This window comes from Medicago truncatula, chromosome 1 (genome assembly GCF_003473485.1).
Source record: "Medicago truncatula cultivar Jemalong A17 chromosome 1, MtrunA17r5.0-ANR, whole genome shotgun sequence".
Taxonomy (NCBI): Eukaryota; Viridiplantae; Streptophyta; class Magnoliopsida; order Fabales; family Fabaceae; genus Medicago; species Medicago truncatula.
The window spans coordinates 33,706,177-33,729,002 of NC_053042.1; the positions used below are offsets into that span (position 1 = coordinate 33,706,177).

Below are 22,826 nucleotides of genomic sequence, written 5' to 3' on the forward strand. Positions count from 1 at the left end.
ATTTTCTTTTATTCTGATCCTTTTTGCAACAGATCTCATCTTGTGTTTTACTAAATAGACAACGACAAGCTGTCGTTCGACATGGAATCCTTCAGGTTAACGTAGTAGTGTAGTACTATAAGAGGTTAATTTTTTATTTTATTTTATTTTATTTTAATTTGTAAACTTGTAACAACACAAATGAAATTTATTGTAGTATGTGAGTCTATGATGCAAACCAATAATTAGATCAGGATCAGTCTCTTTAATTTAACAAAGGAATAGTTAACAGTTGAACACATGCAAAAGCTTTTTGTTTGTTTAATAGAGAAATGATAATTTATGTTTCTCACTGCAATAGTACAGTATGATGCTAACTATGCGAGACACTGAGATCCACCTGCAATTTAGGATCTCAAGGATTGAACTGAACTGAAGTCACAAGATATACTATAATTTCGGCTTCTAGTACAGTTAGAAATTTCCTACCAAATTGTCGTTTGGGGAATATTCTCATACTGGAAAAACACTTGTCCATTTTTTACTTCATGCTCTTCAGGCTGCAAAGAGTTGTGTGTGTAAGATTCTCTTTTCCTATTTTTCTCTCTCTCATGTTCCACGAGTTATGTAGTTGTAAACAAATAGTACTGTTCACTAATCTCTATAGGCAAATACTAACTGTTAGTAATTTAATAGTTGTGTTAGAACTCCTTCAAGTTTAACTTCTTTCATTCTTTCTAATAATCTCTCTGTTGTCCCTAAATTACACTTTCTATATATATGACAAGAGATCAAAGAACTTTACTGCATATCAGTATCAGTGTGTTTCATTTCTTGGACCACAAATTAACTTCTTAGTTGACAGACATCCCATGTGTGGTTGGTTTGGTTGGAGAATCTCTTGCTGATGAATTCTAGCTGGAAAAAAAGGCTATACATTTAATACTACTGTATAAACTAGTTAAACTTGTTATCTTCCATCCCAAAAAAGAAGAGAATTTCATAATAGACAAAGAGTAGGGAAACTGAATCTTCTCTATAAAAATGATATATTTTGCGGTATGGTATGAATGTGAACCTGTCACGGTTTAACGGTTAGGCTACCTAGCAGCTACCATAATCAATATGGATTTTCTCTTCTGCCTTGTCATTCCAATCATAATGACATGAATCATGGTTTAATGCTAGCCAACAAGATTTTGCTAGAGGACAACGATTCTGTTGAATTCATCGTGCATGTTGAATATTAATTGTACTGATGGATGTTATCGTTAAATAAGTATAGTACTAACACAGACTGTGACCTGTGACAATGTCATAGTACATTATGGAGGAAATAATTTCCTGTGTTGCTGTACCAATTTACATTGATTTTGCATAGCTAATTATTTATAATGTAAATCATGTACTCATTAATATCAAATATGTACAAGTCATTTTGGTAGCACTTAATAAATTAGGTGAGCAGGGCCATGTGGACATATATAATCAAATGCAACAATGATAGAGTTACATCACAACAATATTTATTAAATTAAACAGAAAACCGTGTGTTGTGAAATAGTGGCTATAGTGGTGCTATAAGTGTAGCATAATTTGAACAAACAACTATAATATTCTGCGATCCGCGATTGACAACACTGAGAAAACCCTCGTCTCATCTGCCTGTAAAATCGAGCACAAGATTCTCGACGAGTTCTTCTATAATCTTTCCTTCTATTTCCCTCCCCAAAGCATCAATCTCCATTCTCATAACCTCAACCAACCCACTCTCCACAACCTCTTTCCTAACAACATTTTCTACAACCAAGCTGTGACTGTCCCCACCCCAAACAAACTTCATCCCATTTGCTATTAATTCATTCATTTGGGCCACAATGTGGTCCATCAAACATGAACCCTCTTGAACAAAGAAGGGCCTTCTGTGGGTCCCACTGCACATCTTGAAGTAATTCTCTGATCCATCATAGCCAACAACTTCCAATAGTGCAGCATTAACACAATCAAATACAAGTTTCTGATTTGACCTCATTTTCCTTCTCTTGGCCTCATTAAGAGGCTGAGTACTGTCCTTGTTTTCATTTATGTTGACATATGTGTCCCTCAATGATGGGTCCAATGGGCTTTCAAGGGAATACCATCTTGTGTGAAATGAGTCATACTGTTGTTGATCATCATCAAGTCCAGATGCTGATAGTAGTTTTTGGACTAAGATAAGCCATTCATGATCCTCTAACTTGGTGTCTAAGGAACAAGCCCTTTTTAATGGATAATATGGACTTGCTAACTCTCCACAAGAATCTTCATCCCATGATAGGGTCCTAGCCACTGATTCTATATGTGGTGATTTGTCGATTAAATTGGACTTCATCGGCACCAGTGATCCTATACATACAGAATAAGTGTCACTCGGATAATAATAATAGAAGAGCTTAGTTTTTATGTATTGTCAATAAATCACAACCAATCATACACGTGACTTTGGAAATAGTTCCGATAGAAGTCAGACATTTTTAATGATTTGATGATTGATCGACAATGTAAATATTTTTATACATGAATTAAATTCATGATATAGAAAGTAGCCAACAGTTAAGGATCTTTATCAAATAAGAGCTTCTTGGAATGGTAAGACACTGATAAAGAAAAAAGTAAGGCCTAGGTATTACCCATGTGACCATCTTTCGTGCTTTCCAAGGACTCATGAGGTGTATTGTATTCTTCAAATGGAGATTCTAACACTGAGATTGGACTAGGCCGATCTTGTTTTTCATTTGGAATCTCTGGCACCAAGGGCTTTGACTCATTCAATCCAGGCTGTGAAAACAAACAAATCAAAGATTTCATTTGTATATGGTTCTGTGATAAGCTACTATAAAAACCTTGATGTTTGTGGAGGTGTGTATTCAGACCACAGAAAATGTTTGGAGTTTGATGGTCTAAAATATAAGCAAAACTCAATTAATTCTAGTCTATTTAACAATGTCATTTCTAAAATACTCTTCAATTAATTTAGATTTCATTTTTCAGTAACATCTTTTATTCTTATAAAACAGGTTTTTATGAAGGACATTTTGGAAAGAATAAATATCTTTCTTATTACACCAAAAAAACTAGAGGAGATTGTCTACTAGGCCAATGTGCTGACTAAGAAAAGTTAGTTATATTAATTATCAAGTACACAAGAATGTTTATTAAAACAAGTTTCATTTGTTTCACCATTCCAACACACAGAAGGATATATTAATTCCATTAATTAGGAAGAGAAAAGACAGATAGGAAAACTCAAGATTTCACAATTATGGAATGTATATTGATGCCATCCAAATAAAGGTTAAACAACAATTAGCTAAAAGATCCTAAATAAAGGTTAAGTTTGAAATAGGTCCTAAATAAATATCACTAAAAGAAACAAAACTTGCATAATGAACAAAAACAATAATATGTTGAAATATGCAGAACAATTGTAGCTAGCTATTACCTCTAGTGTAATCATGTCTTCTTGTGGTTCACTAGAGACTGATTCACATAAAGCTGCAAGAGACTCTTCAAATCCACCAACATTGAAGCTTTGAGACACATTATCTCCGAGGAATCCAGATGAATTTACTGATGGAACTGATGTTTCGTTGACAATAGTTTCAGATTCATCATTCGAATGAGATGAACTAGATTTTTTCTTGGTTGACTTTTTACTCATTGAAAATAAGAAACTTGCAACTTTCCCTTTAAATGATGATTTCTTACTCTTGGACTTTGCCACCACCTTGGAGCCATGTTCTTTGTCAACGGCATCAATGCCGAGGCTAGGTTCATAGACTGTTGAAGATGCAGGGTCAGGATTCAACCCACAATCGTTTTGAGGAGAATCATTAATGCTAATTTTTTCATTGAAAGATTCAGTGCAAGAAACAGATTTTCTTTCTTCTTCTTGGTGTTTATTAGTACTCTCAATCACAGATGTTGCAGATTTCTTTACAAGGGAAAGAGAAAGCATTTCACCCAAAGTAGAGTTTCTCGACACATGCCTTTGTTCTTGATGGCCTTTTCCGTTAGATGCCATGACGTTCCATCTTTCAGAAAGTCGTTTCTTTGCCTCTATGCACACCGAGGACTCGGGAGAACACGTTGTACGTCCTAAAGATTGTGTAGAATAAGGACTGCCACATACATGGATGCAATCCCAAGAATGCCTTGGCATTGGTGACATGGCTTCCAAATCATGATATGATTTGTCAAATGAGTTCTCATCACTGGAATAGCCACTGGAAAATACCGAAGAATGTAAAATTTTATTCTTTTGGTAGCTTCTTAGGCCTTCATGCATTTGGAGTGTAATCTCTTTTGCTACTTCTATGGATTCAAGTACATTAGCATCTCCATTTCCCTGATAGAAACTTTGAGGCGATGGATTTGTTGGAGAAACCAAAGCCTTAAGATCATTTGTTCTCCCAGGACTAGGCTTCAATACCACTATTCGAGTAGATTCCGGAGAGTATCCATAATTCCTGTTCTCCCATACAGCTGCTTGATCATAATTTTCTGGTTTCTTAATCAACCTATCCTTCTTCTTACCCTTTCCAGAAGACTTGTCATTGCCAAACATCTTCAAAGGTTTGATAAGAGTAATGTGATTTGCATCATCCTGTGGAGTAGAGGGAATTTGATAAATATTTTGTGAATCTAGAAACCTGACCAAGAGTTCATTGTTTGAGCTTAAAATATCCAATGCATCTTCAAATTGCTTCGATTGGCGCAGCGTCTCATCTGTTGACAGATATTTTGCTTCAATGAATTTCTGACGAACGAGAGCCATCTTCCCCTCATCAACATCTTCCCTCCACCTTCCTCTCTGAGATTGCATCCATGTTTCATATCCATCTTTGTAATCAACTTGTTCTGTGCTTGGATGATGAAATTCATGAAGCATTCCCTTATCCATCATAAACCTATCTTCCACTTTCCAATGTTTCAATGGCCACCCTAAATGACCATACATGTCTTGATAATAATCTTTTGTTTGGCTTCTAATCACCGATAAATTCGGCTCTCCTTTTGAAAGGGTTTCAAGCCCCATTAATTTAGCAACTACATTAGATGGACTATGCTTGGAGTTTTTTTCTTTGGACATTTCTAGGTCTATTCTATATGCATCTTGATGATAGGTTCTCCATTATTTTTTCTATCTTGATGATTGAGCTTTTGAAAGTGAAGAAGCTGCATGGCAAATAGGTGCTACAATTTAGTAATTTATGATTATAGGAATAATATAATAGCATAACAATATTTTTAAACTATAGAAATCACAAGTACAACTATTACAGACAAGTTGGAAATAAACAAAAAACTAAAGACAATTCAGAAACCTCCAACTGGTAGCATAATGCTACTTATGACACACAAAGATACAGATCAGCTAGAGAGAGAGAGAGAGAGAGAGAGAGAGAGAGATATGGGGGGCTTGCTGTCCTTCCTCCTCCTATGTCTTTGTCTCTCTTCTTTTGCTTAACTCTGTTTTGTCCTCCATCTTAACCCTCTTAGTTTTCAACAAACTACCATTGATTTATCTCTTTCTCTACTAACTTTGATGGAATTTTAGTTAGATGTTCAAATGTGATGTTTGATAGCAGAATTAGGCATTGAAACAAAAACAAGAAGTTGCTACAATTTTATATGAAAATAATATAATAAAAAATTCAGTCACCTAACCTTGGCCAAATAATATTGGTAAGAAAAGATAACATAAATGTTGAGTAAGTGATGATATATAGAATAAAGAAAATTAATGAAATAATATCTTTTTTTTGGAATACATTGACAAAGTGAGTTACTTGACTTAATAGCAGGGGAACTTGTGACATTTTGTCTAGCTCTTTTCAAATATGAACAATTTACTAATTAGATAGTGTCATAAGAAAAGAGATACTTTTAAAGCAGATCCCTTAAAAGGAGTAATGATAACAAGAAAGGTTTATAAACAAGTAAGCAGAAGAAAGAAGTAAAATCGGTTGAGGGCCAACAAATTTTCCTCATTTTGTTAGCTTGACTTTGCAATAATTATTTGTTTGGGCTACCTTTAATGTGACAAGATATACAAAACATTGAGATTTATTGGTGAGTAAATACAAAAGATTTGTATCATAGGGTAGCCTTTAATCCGGGGAAATAAAAAATATTGAATGGGTCATGCATCGTTTTCTAATTTATGAGTGACGTACAAGTTGCACATGCAATTGAAAGTGACCCTTTAAATAGAACATAACAGCAAATCTAAATCTCACTTATGATGCTTGGTTTGTTTAACCATTGTAAGCAAACAATCATATTAATCTACTTTAATTAATTGTTCATGTGCAACATACCCCACGTCGTGCATCTTGCCTTCCAACACCAACATAGAGTAGTTAAGAAGAGCGTAACTAAATTCATCAAATCTTGAGTAGCATGAAGATCACTCCAAAGGATCCCACAGAAAAAAGTTGGAGATAATTTAGAGTTTAAGTTTGTGGTTTACTTAACGCAATGATCTTTCACGTTATAGCATTATTCATTCACGAGATAATGCCAAAAACTAATTGTTTTTTCTAGTGAATCACGGGAAAGTTTAGTAGATATGTTGACAATTATACACAATCAATTAAAAAATTAGATACTTGTGCAACCATTTTTTTTCAATTTGACTTGTTGATAGAGTACTGTTAATGACCCAAATTATCAAACTATCATAGTCTAATTACAATATTCCCAGAAAGACACACAGTAATGGCATACCAATCCAAAATTAACCAAAAACATGTGATTAAACTCCCCGGAGAATGTTAGAGTTTAGAGGAGCATCTCATGTCTTTGCTCTTGCTCATTGATATTGTCACTGTCATCCAGAGAAAATGGGCATCCATTGTCTCTTTGCATGGACATATGAAGACATGAGGAGTTATATATTTGAACAAAGGCTTCACTTAAATGATAAAGAACTTCCCCCTGATCTCCACCGTTGATCTTGGGCTCATAATGATCCTCAATATGAAAAAGCGAAGACATATTTTCGCTTTCGGGTAGCTGTAAATTTCTGGAAATCGAACTTCGGTAATTTGATCGTGAACTGGTTAAGGATAAGCACCCAGGTGAAGATGAAAGCCAGGCTTCCGTATCACGACGATGATGGTAGTCACAGGAACCTGCTTTTCTAACCCAATGATGGTAGGCTGGAAGGTATATGCTGTCTTGAACAGATGAAGCTTCATTCTGGAAATTTTCTGACAATTTAAAGTAGTGTTTATTGTGCGAGAAGGACAATGCTGTGTGGTTACAATTCATGTCCATTTCTTCATCATCCTTGTAAAGATGATCTCCAAACTGGGGCTTTTGATATTTCAATAAACCAGAATCCAAAACTGAATTGAAGTCATGTGGTTTGTCGAGTAATAAGGGTGAGGGCCTAAAGTGGAAGTCACCTAATGAATCATTTGATATCGGGTCTTCACCATGGTCTAAAATTGATAATGCAGGGGCCATATATGGTTTTGCATAATTAGAAGTGACAGGTAACTTTATCTCATCCTTTGTGCAATCAAAAGCATTTTCCAGAAGAAGAGGAATCGGTTCTCTCTCAAGTTTCCCCAGCTCATTGAAATGATCCAGTGTAAAAGTTTCATGCTTTTGCTCATTACACAGAAATCCATGAGTTACATCATTCTTGTCAAGGTAACTTGGAAGCTCACCAAATTCGCTTTCAGCTTCTGTTCGGAACACAGGTCGAGACATGTGAGGATAGATTGGAAAGTCGGTGTGAGGAGTAATTAAGTCAACTGATCGAAGGAACATAGGAGGCAACAAATGATCACTGAAGGATGAGCTTGGTTCAAGTTCAAGGAGTTTCCTCTTAGGTATCTGTTGGATTTCAGTACATTGAAAATCTACTTCGTTAAACAGAGATCCATGAGTTACGTCACCCTTACCGGAGGTCCTGAAACTTGGAGTTCCACTCAGTTTGCAGTTGGGTGCTGTTATACTGTACTGAGGTTGAAAGTTCTGAGAATGATAGGTTGGAAACTCGGCATGTGGAGTAAGTCTCTCTCCCAATTCGGGAAACATAGGAGACACCATCTGATCATTGAAGTATGAGCCAGATTCAAGTTCAAGAAGTTTCCTCTTAGGCATCTGATGGAGTTCTTTACATTGAAAATCTAGCTCTTGAGAATCAAGCAGACTATATCTGGTAGCATTTTCTACTTCGTTAAACAGAGATCCAGAAGTTATGTCATTGTCACCCTTGACATAGGCACTGAAACTTGGAGTTCCACTTAGTTTGCACTCAGGCGCTGTTATGCTGTACCGAGGTTGAAATTTCTGATAATGATAGGTTGGAAACTCAGCATGTGGAGCAATTTTCTCACCTGATTCGAGAAACATAGGAGACAACATCTGATCATTGCAGTATGAGCTTGATTCAAGTTCCAGAAGTTTCCTCTCAGGTATCAGATAGTGCTCGTTAAATTGAACATCCGACTCTCGAGAGTCAAGTAAATCGTATCTGGTAGCACTCTCTATTTCTCCTGAATTAGGTTCCTCGTATTTCTGACCAGAAGATCACTTTTGTCAAGGAAGGAAAGTCATTGGAAGGATTGATAGCATTACAAAGGGCATCTAAATAAACATACATTTTTTACGGTGCAGTCAGCGCTCATCGGAAACAGGCGACTAAGAAGCATGGAAACAATATCAAGCCTGAAAAATTCCTATTTTATTCAAAATGGTAAAGATAAAAATATTCAATATCAATGAAAAAACTTGTCTAACCCTTTTGAACACGGTTTCTCTGTATCAGGAAATAAGGTATCGGCAACACACTGTCGTAGTTTCTGTCTCTTTCTAGAGAAGATGTCTCCATCCTCATACTGGTTTCCTGAAGTACCATGTAGTAAATTGTCTTACACAAACTATATCAATACATTCTCAAATATAATCATTAAATGTGACGTCTTCAGCTGCATAAAACACATTTTCCCTAAAATTATGAATTTAACATGTGAAGATTAATTAACAAATGAGTGGACCCTGTCAAAGATTGGCACTAAACTACTGAAGACCGAGTAATATAAACTATATATGTTCTAACTGTTGTACAAATTTTTCCCCTATAACCCCCTACTACTGAAGCAGTCAAAAAGAAGAAAATCTAACCTTCATGTGAAAATCCCTGGGGTTTGATGGTGTCACCACAACCTTGAGAATTTGTCAGCTTGCTGCACATAGAGTACATGTCTGCATACACCAAGAGGAAAAAGATCTTTTTGATACTGGATTGTTGTTTAGCAGGAAACTGAAAATTGAAATTATGTAGGGAGGCGGGAATAGTTTCCAATATTTCAACACCTTCTAGTTCAAACAACTAAAGTCTTCCTGATACACGACACAACACAAGCATGTTCTGATCATAAAAATAGAAAATGCCACATAATACAAACTATTATTTTTTTTTTTGAATAACTAGCAAGTAGGAGAAGTTGAAGACATTGATGATAAAAAATGACAACAACAAACACACCAAGGAACGATTCATGAGTATCATATTTTCTATTTATTGGATTTGTCAATTGTGAAACTTAATGATCATAAGTATCAGTTTATCTCTGTGGCTAATTTAGTATGGAAATTTCTCTTCTAACACACACCTGACTTATTCATAGCTCTAACAGAAGGTGAACGAAATGAATCCATCTCAAAAGTTGATACGTCTTGATTGATCCTTGAAGAGTTGCCGCCCTTCTTAGTCCCAACCATAACATCATCAGTTCTCTCTGCACAACATAAAATATATCCCTTTTAAGTGATGATTTCAGAACATTTACAATTTGTGTTCCTTACCATCATCATAAATCCTTAAGTGTAAGCACGTATCAAACAAATTCCCAACTTATCATTAAGCTCACACACTGACATTTAGCAAATGTTATGATAAAGGAAGTAGCCGATGACTTTGTTAGACCAAAAGTTTCAGGGCCAATTTGTATTGACTTATTTGAGCTTATCTACTGACATAAACACTTGTGAGACTATTGTCTTATTTGGATAAACAGCTTAACTTGCAACTTATAGTGATAAGTGCTTATGTACAAGCTATTTCTACAACAAAAGATAACATAAAGTTAAGTTGTTTTCGTATAAGCTATAAGTTGAGTTCATAAGCTATCTTCGAGAGCTTATGAAACTAAGTTGAAAACATCTGATAAGACTCTCAAATAGTCTCACAAGTGCTTATGCTGGTAAATAAATTCAAATAAGTCAATTCAAACAGACCCTAGCTGAGAAAACTTATGGAAACAACTTACAACACGTCCATATGTTGTTTTTAGCTTACTTCCATAAGCCCTCCAAAATAGCTTATTTGAAAACAATTTGACTTATTTTATCTTTTGTTACAAAAATAGCCTATACATAAACACATATATGAAAAACACTTATGCTATAAGCGCTTAATTAAGCTGTTTATCCAAAAAAATACATAATTAAAGTTAAATCAACCTTTGGAACAGTCATCAAATTCAGGCTTCTTGGATGATAAGGAACCATCATCCTTTTTTCCTGGACCAGAAGAAAATCTGAGGCTTGCATCCTTCTTCAATTTCTTAAAGAAAGCATACTCAGAAGTTTTCGGATCACCTGAATAATACAAAATCACATCTCAAATTCTCAGCATAAACAATACAAAATTCAAGTCATTTAATTCTAATTCTAACAATTGTTACGAAATAGTTTTCCATGAACGCATGCATTAGGTTAAATTCATAAGCTTACATGTTGTAACATTTTCTCTCTGTAATGGAATGTGAGAAGAATGATCTGGTTCTTCTTCAAATCTAGGGTTTTGTTTTTCATGAGGAGCAATGAACTTAGCTTTCTTCTGACGAAGATGATGAGATAGATCGTTGGGGTTTATTCGGGAAATTCCCATTTTCTTCATTGCATTGAATGAACGCTGCATGGTGGAGTTGGAGTAGTAGTAGCCATGGCTGTTTTCGACACAGAAGATTTCGCGCCAAATTCTACACTTATATGTTTACTCCACCTATAGATTTAAGGCTTAATTGCACTTTTGGACCCCTATCTTTCCAAAAGTTGCAGTTATGGACCCCTAACTAATTTAAATACAAAACAGCCCCCTAAGTTTTGATTCTTTGGCAAATTTGGACCCCCAGTCCATTGTTGACTCGGTCAACGCTGATGTGGCACCCTAAGTGAGGTGCCACGTGTCAATTTTTTTTTTTTTTTTTGCCTTAAGGGTCCAAAACTGCCAAAGAATCAAAACATAAGGGGTTGTTTTGTATTTAAATTAGTTAGGGGTCCATAACCGCAACTTTTGAAAAGATAGGGGTCCAAAAGTGCAATTATGCCTAGATTTAATTGCACTTTTCTTCTCTATTTTTATTTGGGTTAATAGTTATTTTGGTTTACGAATGTGCAACTAACTAGCCGTTACGATAGTTCTTAATGTATCAAAATTTTAAAATATTTTTTGGTTGTACACTTTTTTAATCAAAATAGTCACCCGTGTTAAAATATTCAATTAATCATGTCATATCAATCCTTCAATATACTTACTTATTTGTCATATCGGGCATTAAAGGGTTATTTCAACATCAGAGACTATTTTGATTAACATAGTGCACAATCAAATACTATTTTAAAATTTTGATATATTAAAAGACTATTATGGCCACTTTTGCATATTTAGAGACTAAAATGACTATTATTTTTTTCTCTTATAAATGTGTAGCACAATTTTAATGAGCTGAAATAAAAATTGATAATGCAGCAAAATGTAACGCCCACTTTCGTTTAATCATTTATTTAATCGAGTTTAGGCGATTATATTATAATTATATAGTATAAGCATGATTTTGATATGTTTTGATGATTTACGATGATTTTAGTGATTTGATTGATGACGTGAAAAGTTATGAGTTTTGGAGGATTTGATTATGATATGAGAATTATTATATTGTTAAATAGAATAAAGATTTGAAAATAATATAAAATATTTAGTTGAGGGCTGTTTTGATATTTTAGATAGTTTTGGGGAGGAAGTGAGATAAGATAAGTAATTAAGAGGAGATATAAAAGGCTAGACCTAGTTTTAGAAAACATTTGTTGTACGTACGTTTTTGGAGAAAAGGGAGAAAAAGCCAAGTCTAGAGGAACCTAGGAAGAGTGCTGCGATTTTCTTCATACAAGGTAAGGGTGAGACTAATAATTCAATAATGTTAATTGCTATAATTCTGATGATTAGTTGACAAAGTTAGGATTGATTTAGAAAAGTTTTGGAATTAGGTCAAAACCCTAAAAATTGATGATCAAACGGTAAAACTTGTTTAGATTGATGAAAGAACCGTCCTTTAACCTTAGAATATGTTTAGGATGAATTCTGGGATCAAAACCAAGCTTTGAACCATGTTGTGTGATGAATTTTTGAGAAAAACCCTAGTCTGCCCGAGCTTCTGTTCATCGCTCGCCACGCGAGCCCTTCCTTTTCGCCTCGCGAGTTGTTTGGTTCAACTCGGCATGGCGAGCAATCCCCTTCGCCTCGCGAGTTGTGTGACGCAGCTCGCCACTGCGAGCAACCTTACTCGCCATAGCGAGCTAAGGCAGAGTGTATGTTAGATTTCGTGTTTCGACCTGTTTAGTTGAACCTTGCATGCCTTTGAGTGCCTGAACATACCTAGTATTGATTAGGAATGAATGTAGGATCAGAGGGAACCCAGAACAAGCTTAGTTTGGGAGTTGAGTGGTACTCGCCATGGCGAGTAAGAACTCTCGCCTCGCGAGTACAACCAGAATGAAATTGTTATGTGTTTTGTGCGATCTGTGTCGCACTTGTTGATCAAGAGTGAACCCCTAACTGGTAATGAGACCTAGTGATGTCGTTTAATGCAGTCTGTAGAGTTGTTTAAGTCATATTGATATTAATTGAATATGAACTATGGTATTGTATATTCATGCAAGATAAGAAGATGTGATAATGATGCAATTTATGTGCTATTGATATAATGATATCATCTTGTTTTGTGACCTGTTTATGCTGCTTCCGTTATTTAACTAAGTGCATAAGTATATGATGAAGTTTAGCTCCAAATTATTGGATGCATGTTGATAAGTTGATTACGATGTTTTGTTCATATGTGCCCATGCATAGCATCTCATTGAGCTTAGTCCTCACCACGAATATTAGGAGCTTAGTCCTCACCACGAATATTAGGAGCTTTGTTATGAAATCTCACCCCTTCTGCTTGAAAATGTTGCCCTTCGTATGGGTAACTTGCAGGTGATCGTGCTTAGTGTGCAGTTGCCGTCGTGAGTGGCCTTGCCTTCACTGTGTCGTCTAGGTCGCTCTGATACGTAACGGGATGGGGGTTTAATGTTATACATGCTTCATTCTTTTACGTGGATAATATGTTATTTTTATTATGTTATGGATAATAAACTATTTTGATGGGGCCTACGTGCCAAACTGATTTATGACTTACGAATTAATATTCCGCTGCTATGTTAAAGATAATTTGTGAAGGTTAAATCATCATTTAACTGTTTTTGGATTACGTTTCTATGTGATATCCCGTTTATGTTTTTTTACTCTGATAATTGTTTATGAAATTTGTATATTGGGAAAACGGGGTGTTACAATTGGTATCAGAGCAGGTTGGTCCGTCCGGTTAATTAGAGAGTCGTGTTGAGTCTTAGTAATATTTATATTACTATCTTATGTTGTTGTTGCTACTTTTGTAGAATATCAGAAATGGCTGGAAGAAACGATGCTGCGTTAGCTGCTGCTCTACAAGCTGTTGCCCAAGCTGTGGGACAACAACCTAACGCAAATGCTGGTGCGAATGCTGAAGCTAGGATGTTGGAGACGTTCATGAAGAAGAACCCTCCGACTTTCAAAGGACGTTATGACCCTGATGGAGCCCAGACGTGGCTTAAGGAAATTGAGAGGATTTTCCGGGTTATGCAGTGCACTGAGGATCAGAAAGTGCGGTTTGGTACTCATCAGCTAGCCGAGGAAGCTGATGACTGGTGGGTTGCTCTTCTGCCTACTCTTGGGCAGGAGGGAGCTGTTGTGACTTGGGCTGTGTTCAGGAGAGAGTTCTTGAGAAGATACTTTCCGGAAGATGTTCGCGGGAAGAAAGAGATCGAATTCCTTGAGCTGAAGCAAGGAAATATGTCCGTGACAGAGTATGCTGCCAAGTTCGTGGAGCTGTCGAAGTTCTACCCGCACTATACTGCTGAGAATGCTGAGTTCTCGAGATGTATTAAGTTCGAGAACGGTTTGAGGCCCGACATCAAGAGGGCGCTTGGGTACCAACAGCTGAGAGTTTTTCAGGACTTGGTTAATAGCTGCAGGATCTATGAAGAGGATACGAAGGCTCACTACAAGGTAGTGAATGAGAGGAAGGGTAAGGGACATCAGAGTCGTCCTAAGCCATACAGTGCCCCCGCTGATAAAGGGAAACAGAAGATGGTCGATGTTAGGCGGCCCAAGAAGAAGGATGCTGCAGAGATTGTGTGTTTCAATTGTGGTGAGAAATGCCACAAGAGCAACGCCTGCCCTGAGGAAATCAAGAAGTGCGTCCGGTGTGGTAAGAAAGGTCATGTTGTAGCTGATTGCAATCGTACGGACATTGTGTGCTTTAATTGCAATGGAGAGGGTCACATTAGTTCACAGTGTACTCAGCCTAAGAGGGCGCCGACTACTGGTAGGGTCTTTTCTTTGACTGGGACTCAGACAGAGAATGAGGATCGTTTGATCAGAGGTACTTGCTATATTAATAATACTCCTTTAGTTGCTATTATTGATACTGGTGCTACGCATTGCTTTATTGCTTTCGATTGTGTTTCTGCTTTGGGTCTTGAGTTGTCTGATATGAATGGAGAGATGGTTGTCGAAACTCCAGCTAAGGGTGCGGTGACTACTTCTCTCGTATGTTTGAAATGTCCTTTGTCTATGTTTGGTCGTGATTTTGAAATGGATTTAGTTTGTCTACCTTTGAGTGGTATGGATGTGATTCTGGGTATGAACTGGTTAGAGTACAACCACGTTCTTATTAATTGTTTTAGCAAGTCAGTACATTTTTCTTCCGTCGAAGAGGAAAGTGGTGCAGAGTTTTTGTCTACTAAGCAGCTGAAGCAACTGGAACGCGATGGTATCTTGATGTTTTCACTAATGGCTTCTTTATCTGTTGAGAATCAAGCAGTGATTGATAGGTTACCGGTGGTGTGTGAATTTCCTGAAGTTTTTCCAGATGAGATTCCTGATGTGCCTCCAGAGAGAGAAGTCGAGTTTTCTATTGATCTTGTTCCTGGAACGAAGCCGATCTCGATGGCACCTTATCGTATGTCTGCTTCCGAGTTATCTGAGTTGAAGAAACAGTTGGAGGACTTGCTTGAGAAGAAGTTTGTTAGACCAAGTGTTTCACCTTGGGGAGCGCCGGTTTTGCTAGTAAAGAAGAAAGATGGTAGTATGCGGTTGTGTATTGATTATCGGCAGTTGAACAAGGTAACTATCAAGAATAGGTATCCACTCCCGAGAATTGATGATTTGATGGATCAGTTAGTGGGTGCACGAGTTTTCAGCAAGATTGATTTGAGATCAGGTTATCACCAGATTAAAGTGAAAGATGAGGATATGCAGAAGACAGCTTTCAGAACGCGTTATGGTCACTATGAATATAAAGTTATGCCTTTCGGTGTGACCAATGCACCTGGAGTGTTTATGGAGTATATGAATCGCATCTTCCATGCATTTTTGGATCGGTTCGTAGTTGTGTTCATCGATGATATCTTGATTTACTCCAAGACTGAAGAAGAACATGCCGAGCATCTGAAGATTGTCTTAGAAGTGTTGAAAGAGAAGAAACTTTATGCCAAATTGTCTAAGTGTGAGTTCTGGTTGAAAGAAGTGAGTTTTCTTGGCCATGTTATTTCCGGAGATGGTATTGCTGTGGATCCGTCTAAAGTCGAAGCGGTATCGCAATGGGGTACTCCTAAGTCCGTTACTGAGATTAGAAGCTTTTTGGGTTTAGCTGGTTACTACAGGAGATTTATCGAGGGATTTTCCAAGTTAGCTCTTCCGCTTACGCAGTTGACTTGTAAAGGAAAAACGTTTGTGTGGGACGTCCATTGTGAGAAAAGTTTCAGTGAATTGAAGAAACGTCTGACGACTGCTCCAGTTTTGATTTTGCCGAAGTCAGATGAACCTTTTGTGGTGTATTGTGATGCGTCCAAGTTGGGTTTAGGAGGTGTGCTTATGCAAGAAGGTAAAGTGGTAGCTTATGCTTCAAGACAGTTGAGAGTTCACGAGAAGAATTATCCTACGCATGATCTTGAGTTGGCGGCCGTAGTCTTTGTGTTGAAGATATGGAGACATTACTTGTATGGTTCGAGATTTGAGGTGTTTAGCGATCACAAGAGTTTGAAGTATTTGTTCGATCAGAAGGAATTGAACATGAGGCAGCGTAGATGGCTAGAGTTGCTGAAAGATTATGACTTTGGTTTGAATTATCATCCGGGTAAAGCCAATGTTGTTGCAGATGCCTTGAGTAGGAAGACACTGCATATGTCCGCCATGATGGTCAGAGAGTTCGAATTACTTGAACAGTTCCGAGATATGAGTTTGGTTTGTGAATGGTCACCTCAGAGCGTGAAACTGGGTATGCTGAAGGTTGATAGTGAATTTCTGAAAAGTATCAAGGAAGCACAGAAAGTTGATGTAAAGTTTGTGGATTTGTTGGTTGCTAGAGATCAGGCTGAAGACAGTGATTTTAAAATCGATGATCAAGGTGTGTTGAGATTCCGAGGAAGAATTTGCATTCCAGACAATGAAGAGATTAAGAAGATGATTCTTGAAGAGAGTCATAGAAGTAGCTTGAGTATTCACCCGGGAGCTACGAAGATGTACCATGATTTAAAGAAGATTTTCTGGTGGTCTGGTTTGAAACGAGATGTGGCACAGTTTGTGTATTCCTGCTTAGTTTGTCAGAAGTCGAAAGTCGAGCATCAGAAACCCGCTGGGATGATGGTACCTTTAGATGTGCCAGAATGGAAATGGGATAGTATATCGATGGATTTTGTGACGAGTTTGCCGAATACCCCGAGAGGGAACGATGCAATTTGGGTTGTTGTTGATAGATTGACGAAGTCAGCTCATTTTCTACCTATTAATATTAGTTTCCCTGTTGCCCAGTTGGCAGAGATTTACATCAAGGAGATTGTGAAGCTGCATGGTGTTCCTTCGAGCATTGTATCAGATAGAGATCCAAGATTTACTTCTAGATTTTGGAAAAGTTTGCAAGAGGCCTTGGGTTCGAAGTTGAGATTGAGTTCGGCGTATCATCCGCAGACAGATGGTCAGTCGGAGAGGACAATTCAGTCGCTAGAGGATTTGTTGAGAATTTGTGTTCTTGAGCAAGGAGGAACTTGGGATAGTCATCTTCCGTTGATCGAGTTCACTTATAATAATAGCTATCATTTTAGTATTGGAATGGCACCGTTCGAGGCTTTGTATGGTCGGAGATGCAGAACTCCGTTGTGCTGGTTTGAGTCAGGTGAAAGAGTGGTCTTAGGACCAGAGATTGTTCAGCAAACTATTGAGAAGGTTCAGATGATCCGAGAGAAAATGAAAGCGTCGCAGAGTCGACAAAAGAGTTATCATGATAAGCGTAGAAAAGATCTTGAATTTCAGGAAGGAGACCACGTGTTTTTGAGAGTCACTCCTATGACTGGTGTAGGACGTGCTTTGAAGTCAAAGAAGTTGACCCCGAAGTTCATTGGTCCATATCAGATACTGGAAAGAGTTGGAACGGTGGCTTACCGAGTGGGTTTACCGCCGCATCTTTCGAATTTGCACAATGTTTTCCATGTGTCGCAACTTCGGAAGTATGTTCCGGATCCATCTTGTAACACCCCATTCCCAAATATACTTTATTTAAGTAAAATAAACACACATCAGAGTCATAAAATCCACATGGGCATGTCACACTTCATTTTCTAAATTTCTGAAATAGAATATAAAAATCTATTTATAAAATATCCAAAGAAATCGTCGTTTATTATGCAGCGGAATATTATCACTGAAACGTCAACAACTATTTAAAATTCCAAATAATATCTTGGCATAAAAGCCTCAACCAGAATAATTCATCAATATTAGGGCTACAACAACATTAACCAAAATTTGATACATAGAATGAAATAAAACAATGAAATCCCATCCCACGTATCAGAGCCCTAGACACTTGAGCCACCACCTACTACTCAGGATCACCTGCAAGTTACCCATAGGAAGGACAACATTTTCAAGCAGAAGGGGTGAGATTCTCCAACAATAATAATAATATATAATAACATAAATGATTCTAACACCCTATCATCATAATCGTTCAACAATCATAATACAACATTTATTATCAACTTCATCATTCAACAATAATAATACGACATTCATTATCAACTTCATCATTCAACAACAATGTCAACAGTAACAATGACTCATGCGACTACTCGACTTCACTTCTAAGACTCATGCAAGACATGACAACTCTCCTAAGACTCCTCAACAAATGCAATTATGCATGTGGTACCATATCAGAGCCGAAGCTCTCATCGTTATAGAATGGTTAAAGCATTCTTTTATCAGGACATGAGTCCTCATCGTTAACATCATTTTGAACAACATCGTGTTCCATCGTTTTGAACGACAAAGCGTTCCAGAACCGAAGTTCTCATCGTTTTTATGCTTATGCAACTGACTCCACTTGTGTATATCTGCATACAACTCGACAACAAATGCATATGTACTTATATGACTCAGCACCTTTTCAATGCAACATGTTCATCCACTTGATTCAAGCATTTCAACATTCAAATTCATAAAATTAACCAACTAATTATCATCATGATTTTAAGTAGGATTTTAAGTCTATACAAAGGTTATACAAGCTGGAAGGAACATCTAGAAATACTCAAAAGGATCCCTTAGTGTGTGAGGCAAGGTTCAGAAAAAGCTGACTAACACTCAGTTCGCTTAAGCGACGGCTAGCTCGCTTAAGCGACCAACTTACAGTAGGTCTGGGTTCGGTTCGCTTACGGGTCGCTCATGGCTCGCTTAAGCGAATTTTTGGCAGAATCAAACTTAATTTTTGCTTACCAGTTCGCTCACTGTTCGCTTAAGCGAACGGGAAAAATCTAATTTCTGGGCAGCTACATGAATGCTCGCTTAAGCGACGGCTGGCTCGCTTAAGCGACCACTCATCTGGACAGGGTACAGTTACGATTTTCAGACTTCTCATCACTCCAAAAACCCAATTTTAACCCCCAATTCGCCCAAAACGTTTTCTAGAAAATGTTTACAAGTCCTATACGAAATCAGACATCAACAGGAACCATAACTAGCATTAACAACAACAATTCATGCCAAATCAAGCCTTCATACAGAAAATTCCAAATTCACATTTAACATGCTATTTTCATCCAATTATGATCAACAACAACGATACAGATTAGGAAATCGTACCAATCATCAAATACAACTTCATAAACCTGAATTTTACACATTTTCTTCAAAATCATCATTAACCTAATTTTCTCAATTTCATCTCAAGAACAGTTAAATAGTTTAATTTTTCAGAAAATCATATATTATCACTATTGAAAGATGATCCCACCCTTACCTTAGAATTGCAAGGACAAAAGCACAGCAAATCAATTCCTAGGTTCTTCTCTCTTGGTCTTCTCTCCTTGCCTTAGCTTTTTCTCCTCCCCAACTTGTTTTTACGTTAAACAGTTTTCTCACTTTTTCTTTCCTTTTCTTTACTAAAGTGTAACTCCTCTTATTACATTAAACCTCCCCTAAATTCTATTAATTTCTAATTAATCCCTAACCTCCTAAATAACTCTATTATTCGTTTTATTCTATTTATATTAAATAATTTATATAAATAAATACTACACACTTCAAATAACGCATATATTAATTAAAAACACACAAAAGACTCTAACTAATTCTAAAAATAACAAAATAACGACTAGGGCGTTACACATCTCATGTAATTCAGAGTGACGATGTGCAAGTTAGAGACAACCTTACGGTAGAAACTTTACTGGTGAGGATTGATGATCGTAAAGTGAAGACGTTGAGAGGCAAGGAGATACCTCTCGTGAGAGTTGTTTGGTCGGGAGCGACTGGTGAAAGCTTGACGTGGGAGCTTGAGAGTAAGATGCTAGAGTCTTATCCAGAGTTGTTTGCTTGAGGTAAATTTTCGAGGACGAAAATCTTTTAAGTGGGGGAGAGTTGTAACGCCCACTTTCGTTTAATCGTTTATTTAATCGAGTTTAGGCGATTATATTATAATTATATAGTATAAGCATGATTTTGATATGTTTTGATGATTTACGATGATTTTAGTGATTTGATTGATGACGTGAAAAGTTATGAGTTTTGGAGGATTTGATTATGATATGAGAATTATTATATTATTAAATAGAATAAATATTTGAAAATAATATAAAATATTTAGTTGAGGGCTGTTTTGATATTTTAGATAGTTTTGGGGAGGAAGTGAGATAAGATAAGTAATTAAGAGGAGATATAAAAGGCTAGACCTAGTTTTAGAAAACATTTGTTGTACGTACGTTTTTGGAGAAAAGGGAGAAAAAGTCAAGTCTAGAGGAACCTAGGAAGAGTGCTGCGATTTTCTTCATACAAGGTAAGGGTGAGACTAATAATTCAATAATGTTAATTGCTGTAATTCTGATGATTAGTTGACAAAGTTAGGATTGATTTAGAAAAGTTTTGGAATTAGGTCAAAACCCTAAAAATTGATGATCAAACGGTAAAACTTGTTTAGATTGATGAAAGAACCGTCCTTTAACCTTAGAATATGTTTAGGATGAATTCTGGGATCAAAACCAAGCTTTGAACCATGTTGTGTGATGAATTTTTGAGAAAAACCCTAGTCTACCCGAGCTTCTGTTCATCGCTCGCCTTGGCGAGTGATGATCCTCGCCTCGCGAGTGATGAACTTCATCGCTCGCCACGCGAGCCCTTCCTTTTCGCCTCGCGAGTTGTTTGGTTCAACTCGCCATGGCGAGCAATCCCCTTCGCCTCGCGAGGTGTGTGACGCAGCTCGCCACTGCGAGCAACCTTACTCGCCATAGCGAGCTAAGGCAGAGTGTATGTTAGATTTCGTGTTTCGACCTGTTTAGTTGAACCTTGCATGCCTTTGAGTGCCTGAACATACCTAGTATTGATTAGGAATGAATGTAGGATCAGAGGGAACCCAGAACAAGCTTAGTTTGGGAGTTGAGTGGTACTCGCCATGGCGAGTAAGAACTCTCGCCTCGCGAGTACAACCAGAATGAAATTGTTATGTGTTTTGTGCGATCTGTGTCGCACTTGTTGATCAAGAGTGAACCCCTAACTGGTAATGAGACCTAGTGATGTCGTTTAATGCAGTCTGTAGAGTTGTTTAAGTCATATTGATATTAATTGAATATGAACTATGGTATTGTATATTCATGCAAGATAAGAAGATGTGATAATGATGCAATTTATGTGCTATTGATATAATGATATCATCTTGTTATGTGACCTGTTTATGCTGCTTCCGTTATTTAACTAAGTGCATAAGTATATGATGAAGTTTAGCTCCAAATTATTGGATGCATGTTGATAAGTTGATTACGATGTTTTGTTCATATGTGTCCATGCATAGCATCTCATTGAGCTTAGTCCTCACCACGAATATTAGGAGCTTTGTCCTTCGCACGTTTTATAGGAGCTTTGTCCTCCGCACGATTAAAGTATATTAATACTTATGATGACGATTGGTACCACATGCATATAAGGAGTCTAAGAGCATTGTCACATTGTCATGATTAAGATGCCTTGTTGATAATGATTGGATATGTGATTACGTGATAAGTGTTTATTGATTATGTTATGTTGTTCATAATGATTGGATATATGATTACGTGATAACTGTTTAGCATTTATGCAAAGTTAATAAATGAATGATTATGATGTTAATTTATGATTCGCAATTAAATTGATTAATGTTATTTTGTTATGAAATCTCACCCCTTCTGCTTGAAAATGTTGCCCTTCGTATGGGTAACTTGCAGGTGATCGTGCTTAGTGTACAGTTGCCGTCGTGAGTGGCCTTGCCTTCACTGTGTCGTCTAGGTCGCTCTGATACGTAACGGGATGGGGTTTAATGTTATACATGCTTCATTCTTTTACGTGGATAATATGTTATTTTTATTATGTTATGGATAATAAACTATTTTGATGGGGCCTACGTGCCAAACTGATTTATGACTTACGAATTAATATTCCGCTGCTATGTTAAAGATAATTTGTGAAGGTTAAATCATCATTTAACTGTTTTTGGATTACGTTTCTATGTGATATCCCGTTTATGTTTTTTTACTCTGATAATTGTTTATGAAATCTGTATATTGGGAAAACGGGGTGTTACACAAAACACATGAAAAAAAATCAGTATCCTAATAAGCAAATGTATAAATAATAAATTAATATTACCGTTCATCCACCTCATATAAGCTTCCATGCAGGATATTAGGTTCAGCTGTTAGGTAATTTGATTGGTTTGTATCCGGATCATTTGAAAAGAGCGCAATTTAAGATTTTGTTGTTGTTGCAATAAGCAAGTTTCTCAAGAGTCACTTGAACGCATCAAGCACAATTCCTAGCGGTGGTTTTTTTTTTTTTTTTTTTTTTAAAGAAGGAAGAAAGAAACCTAGCGGTGGTTAAAGGTTTACAAATCTGATTATTT

General features: G+C 36.9%; 1 protein-coding gene across 4 annotated transcripts; it reads right to left on the reverse strand.

Annotated features, from left to right (window-relative positions):
- Nucleotides 1–1,364: 1,364 nt before the first annotated feature.
- Nucleotides 1,365–11,021, reverse strand: LOC25484161 (uncharacterized). Of its 4 annotated transcripts, XM_039827897.1 has the most exons (8): nucleotides 10,777–11,021; nucleotides 10,504–10,641; nucleotides 9,654–9,779; nucleotides 9,163–9,243; nucleotides 8,779–8,884; nucleotides 8,640–8,706; nucleotides 6,342–8,556; nucleotides 4,924–5,196 (listed from the first exon to the last, which is right to left on the reverse strand). In XM_039827897.1, the coding sequence occupies exons 1-7, from the start codon at nucleotides 10,961–10,963 to the stop codon at nucleotides 6,805–6,807; spliced, it is 2,457 nt and encodes an 818-aa protein (XP_039683831.1). In that variant the 5' UTR covers nucleotides 10,964–11,021; the 3' UTR covers nucleotides 4,924–5,196; nucleotides 6,342–6,804. The 4 variants fall into 4 exon arrangements, with proteins under 4 accessions (XP_024635049.1, XP_024635043.1, XP_013468383.1 ...); XM_024779281.1 differs by lacking the exons at nucleotides 6,342–8,556; nucleotides 8,640–8,706; nucleotides 8,779–8,884; ... (2 more) ...; nucleotides 10,504–10,641; nucleotides 10,777–11,021 and adding exons at nucleotides 1,365–2,364; nucleotides 2,649–2,796; nucleotides 5,811–6,041 and having other exon boundaries at nucleotides 3,461–5,196; XM_024779275.2 differs by lacking the exons at nucleotides 6,342–8,556; nucleotides 8,640–8,706; nucleotides 8,779–8,884; ... (2 more) ...; nucleotides 10,504–10,641; nucleotides 10,777–11,021 and adding exons at nucleotides 1,365–2,364; nucleotides 2,649–2,796; nucleotides 5,689–5,825 and having other exon boundaries at nucleotides 3,461–5,196.
- Nucleotides 11,022–22,826: the final 11,805 nt, after the last annotated feature.